This window comes from Gastrolobium bilobum, unplaced genomic scaffold (genome assembly GCF_033153095.1).
Source record: "Gastrolobium bilobum isolate Gb01-03AN ecotype WA unplaced genomic scaffold, APGP_CSIRO_Gbil_v1 utg1409, whole genome shotgun sequence".
NCBI lineage: Eukaryota > Viridiplantae > Streptophyta > Magnoliopsida > Fabales > Fabaceae > Gastrolobium > Gastrolobium bilobum.
In genome coordinates this window covers 392,793-397,867 of record NW_026898052.1, presented here as the reverse complement: position 1 = coordinate 397,867, position 5,075 = coordinate 392,793, and the positions used below count along the sequence as shown (strand labels likewise).

At 33.8% G+C, this 5,075-nt stretch overlaps 1 protein-coding gene across 2 annotated transcripts; it reads right to left on the bottom strand.

The window, feature by feature from the left end:
- Nucleotides 1-1,211: 1,211 nt before the first annotated feature.
- LOC133312466 (succinate dehydrogenase subunit 7B, mitochondrial) lies at nucleotides 1,212-4,402 on the bottom strand. Of its 2 annotated transcripts, none has more exons than XM_061513665.1 (4): nucleotides 4,179-4,402; nucleotides 3,972-4,043; nucleotides 3,281-3,383; nucleotides 1,212-1,543 (listed from the first exon to the last, which is right to left on the bottom strand). In XM_061513665.1, exons 1-4 carry the CDS (start codon nucleotides 4,233-4,235, stop codon nucleotides 1,485-1,487), a joined length of 291 nt encoding a protein of 96 aa, XP_061369649.1. In that variant the 5' UTR covers nucleotides 4,236-4,402; the 3' UTR covers nucleotides 1,212-1,484. The 2 variants fall into 2 exon arrangements, with proteins under 2 accessions (XP_061369649.1, XP_061369648.1); XM_061513664.1 differs by having other exon boundaries at nucleotides 3,972-4,040; nucleotides 4,179-4,395.
- Nucleotides 4,403-5,075: the final 673 nt, after the last annotated feature.

Genomic DNA, 5,075 nt, shown 5'->3' with positions numbered 1-5,075 from the left:
ATGTTGACAATTCATCTGAACTGTAGAAACTAGGGTTGGCAAAACGGGCAAACCCGGCTCAACCCAAAAAAAACGAGCCGGGTTAGGGTTGGCTCGAAAAAAAAAACGAGTCAAGAAATTCAACCCAGCCCGACTCGAGTCGGGTTAAGGTTGGCTCAGAAAAAAGCTCACGGGTTGGCCCAAAAAAAGCTCGCGAGTTAGCTCAAAATGTTGCCAACGGGTTGGCTCGCGGATTGCTGAGTGTCCAGTGAAATGAACTGAGCAACCCATTTCTTTGATCCAAGTGAAATCCTGCAACAAACTCATTGACTGAGAACTCTACCATGTCAATGAGATTCACATCTCAATACAGAACAAGAAAAAAATAAAATAAAGTTGAAACCTTTTAAGTCAGCACGAGTTGCTGGTGAGCCATCTCTCTTGAACACAACTTTCCCATTATTAACAGCAAGAACCCAACAATCCTTGGATAACTTCTTAGCATAGTAGTTAGCTACAGAAGCAGATGGCCGGATTTTATGAAGACCTCGAGGTGTTCCAACTATAACATAAGTTGCAGAATAAACATTTGCTTTTCGAACCAGAATGGATATGGGTAGGGCAATTTTTTATATTATTAATTTTTTTAAAAAAAAAACCCAACCCACGAGCTGGCCCGTTTGACCCGCGGGCTAGCTCGTTTTTGTCCGGGTTGGCTCGGGTTGACTTGACTCAGGTTGGCAGCTCATTTAGGCCAACCCAACCCGGCTCATTTGTGACGGGTTACGAGCCAACCCGACAGGTTAGCTCGTTTTTGCCAGCCCAGTAGAAACTAGAAAGCGATACTGGTTTAAGGAATTTTGTTTCAACAAAATGAAATGCTTGCAGCTTAATGAAAATAAACCAATCATTTTTAATTCAGGCATTAGTCAAATCAAAATGAAGCTCCATGAGATTTTACTAGTAGTACTATTCCTTTCCGAAATAATGATTGGTGCTACCAAGCACATCATCACGTCGTGTGATGTAACCTATTAAAATGTGAGCATGCAAAATATACTGAGATCAACTTTAATCAGATGTTAAAAACTCCGCAAATAAGAGGTGCATTATTCTTCCTTCCCCTCCCTTAAGAAAGAGAGTCAGCCTAATCAGCCTCGCGTAAACATTTCAGGCAAGGCTTTGATCATAGAAATGCATTAAAACAACTCTCAGATCATCACAACAACCCCTTCAACTAACTGCTTACCATTTGATGATAGAATAAGTTCTGTCTATTATTCGGACCTAAAGCCACAAATTTATAATCTGCCAGTAAACATTATCATCAGAAAGAGCACATCTTGAACGATGAAAATACTATTAATGCACAAGCAATTTGGGTTCAAATGCTTTTCTGCTTATTCTAACATGGCTAATCATAAAGTCCAAATTGTTGCCATAAAAATACAATGCAACAGAAAACTAGCATCCCAATATTCACTTCGTTCTGCACTTTTAGCATGTTACTGTTTCCTAGCTTCTTCTCTCGTAGCTGCTCTTACATATATTTCGTAACAGCATCCTGAAACATCATAAAAAAGGATACAAGAATATTTAAAGGATGGAACAGTAAGAGAAAAATAAATCAAGAATGGAATTGCGAAACATTATCTAAGTCGCGCAAATTCAAATCCATACTAAATTAACACACCTCAAATTTAAACCATACTATAGTAATAACTAGAAAATAAGAGCTAGTTCCTACTCAGAGAACAATAGTCAATTTATAAAGCGGGTAGGAAGTAAAATAGTTAACAGTGGGAATAAAGAAATTAACTAGTATTTACTGGTATGAATGTTTCAAAATCAGAAGTACAATATTACAGACTAATGTATGCTCTCAGTTAAACATGGTTAATGCAGAATATTCAGCGCATACAGAAATGTCAATTCATGAGTTTTGTTTTGATGTTATTCAAATCTGTTCCTGGCTGTATTGTGGCCAATGTCAAAGACAGGAAAGGTGTTCATGATGACTATGCAGTAGCTGAGAATTCAAGATTTCAACTACAAGCGAAAAAATTTCAAAAATTTTACGAACATTTGAAGCATCTTAACAGCCAGAGAATACTAGGTAACTTTGTCACTAGTGAATTAGTGATTATAGCTATAGGAGTAAAGCCAACCAGACGCACACTTGATAGTTTCAAACAATAACTGGACTTGTGCTAGTGAACTAACCTTATTGCTCGATGTTAAAGTTGTTATGATTTAAGGAAATGATCAATGTAGAAACGAAACGTATACACAGAATATACTCAGTAAGAAAAATGACCAATTGACTCAATTACAAACTGGCCTTAAAATAATGACAATATCCAAAATGCTCCATCCCCAACTATTAAAGAGAAACACATCCTTTTTTCAATGGTATTTCTTTCAGAAAAATTCCTCATAGTATACTTTTCATAATCTATGATATTCAGCAACCCAATTATTTGTGAAGTGATCTTGTTTCAGCAATTAAACTGAAAAGGCATACTGGATTTCCAAATCCCTAGGGACTTTGCATATCCAAACATCTAATCTGGCCTAGAACATTTCCAATTAAGCTGTTTATAAGTTCGATGTAAGAGAAACCAATTTCAAACACAAAAATTGGAAAGATGTATTTTTCCTTTGAGCCAAAACACTCAACATTAAAATGACTCCCCAGTGCACATTTAGCTGGTTTGTTTTGTTTGGCAACCCCCCCCCCCCCCCCCTTTTCTCTCCCCCGTCTCTCCAACAACCTGGTAAGAATAAATCATTTGCTTATAAAACAGCATTAAAATATTTTACAAATATATTACAAAAAAATTATTATGGTTATCAACGTTAGGTTATTACAACTACACTGGTAAGTTTTATATTTAGAATGATATGAGAATGAGAGTCAGGCCAACAAATTTGAAATGAAACGAGTATGACATTCAAAGGCAAAATCATGAGAGGCCCACTCAATGTTTTAGCAACTACCACAGTTCATATCTCAGACTGCTTCATCAGCACATAAACTGTAATGACAAAACTGGGTTCAAACAAACAAAATCTTTCAGCTCATTAAGAAGTGATTTCAAGCCTGAGAGATAATAAAGCACCCCTTAGGGTTTCATTTTTCCACATCAAAGATATCATAATAATAATTGCATTGTGCACGTAGACAGTCAAAAGTAAAATCAAAACAAATTGTCATTCAACTTCCAGCCAAAATCACAACACCCCAAAGGGTCCAAATCCTCACTCCTTTCATCAAAATAAGGGTTAAAAGACAGCATACCTGCAACAACAACAATTGTTAAAACATCTCCAATTCTTTTCAGTTGTTTCACACTCTGCTTGTAAGATTTGAATGGCTTCAGAGCTGAATCTTCTGCCAAGAGCTGCAGACATAATCCAACCAGTAAAATTGAATGCACAAGCAAACGAAAGAAATCATAAAAATGATGCCAGCTAAGTGAGACAAACATGCTCAGACCTCAAACAGATTACGCATCTTAATTGAAGTTCAGCAATAGATTAGCAAAAGTTCAAAAAAAGGAAAAGAAATTTTTTTTTCAACATTATAATGAGTAGCAAATTCTCTACCTATTCAATGCAATATTGAAGCCAATGACAGGATAAGAAACTCATTCATGCAATTTGCTTAATCCTGAATTCCATATTTGGTTCAAAAGTGAATCTACCAAAAAGTGTAAGAAAAACAAACCACCAATTTTACTAGACAACTTAAAGCAGTAAGCAAAAAAAGCTTTAAGGATCCATTTGGTATCCCTTAAAAATAATAGCGAAAAATCCACGGATGAGTCTTTTTACGAAAAAAACCCGTTCCTAAATTTTTTTGCCTACCCAATTATATGGTTAAATCAGGGTAACTACAAGTGAAAATATATGATCTAGAAAGTAGAAACACCAATTTATTTGAATCGTGCAAAAATTACCAAAAAAAAAAAAAAACGCTTAAGCCTTACAGCTTTTTCGCGAGACCCGGGTTCGATGTGGAATCGACGGCGCGAGAGAGAAACCGAATCTCCAGTCTTCTGCTATCTCAAAAGGAATTTTAAATATAAGAAAAAAGAATCACAGAGAAAAGGAGAAAACCGAAACTCTACATGAAATTGATAATGATCATTATTTGATATTTTAGAAAAGAAATAAAAAAGAAAAGATGAGGATACCTGGGAGTGAGATCGCAAATGGGAAGCAATGGTTGTTTTGTTCAACAAGAATGCCATTTTTTTTTTTTTTGGCTCGTTTTGATTGGAGTTCAGAGCTCCGGGAAGTAACAAACCTCTAAGTAAAGGAAATGTTCGCAGAACGAACGAACAACCCTCGATGAGTCAAAATCGGAATTTTGATTATAATATTTTGGAAAGGGATATTTTGAATCCGGATAAATCTTATTCCTCGTCTCGGTCCATGATTTATGTACATCCAATGTTTAGGGTTTATGTACATCCAATGGTTGTCAACTTGTTGTGATTTATTTAAAATTAATAATTAATCAGTTAAGGAAAAAACATTTTAATAGATATAAAATAATATTTTTTATTTAAAATTTAAATTAAAAAAAATTCACTTTCTCCCACATGATTTTCATTCTTTGTGTCTGTTTCTATCTTAAAATGACATAATCCTTTAAAAGGACAAACATCACACCCATAAAATAACTTAATAAATTATAACGGTTAGATGGACGAAAATATGACTAAGATAGAGAGCAAGACTTTTAAATTTTACATATAATCAAAAGATACCTTCATATATATATATATATATATATATATATATATATATATATATATATATATATATATATATGAAAAATATTTGTCATTCTAAAGGATATAATGTTATATCATTTTAGATCCTAATCGTTAATTTTCGTCAATTAACGATTATAATTTATTGGTCAAATTTATGGGGTCAAACTAATTATTAATTAATTAATACATTTGATCGAATAAATTATAACCGTTAATTGATGAAAATCAATTGTTAGAATCTAAAATGATATCATATTATATCTTTTAAAAGTAAAAATATTTTTTTGTATATATATATATATATATATA

Excerpts from the sequence above, each read along its gene's own strand:
- LOC133312466 (XM_061513665.1), bottom strand. The coding sequence starts at position 4,235 with ATGGCATTCTTGTTGAACAAAACAACCATTGCTTCCCATTTGCGATCT. Across the intron at positions 4,044-4,178 it reads ATTTGCGATCTCACTCCCAG|CAGAAGACTGGAGATTCGGT; the intron begins GTATCCTCATCT and ends CTTTTGAGATAG. Across the intron at positions 1,544-3,280 it reads AACAATTGTTGTTGTTGCAG|GATGCTGTTACGAAATATAT; the intron begins GTATGCTGTCTT and ends ATGATGTTTCAG.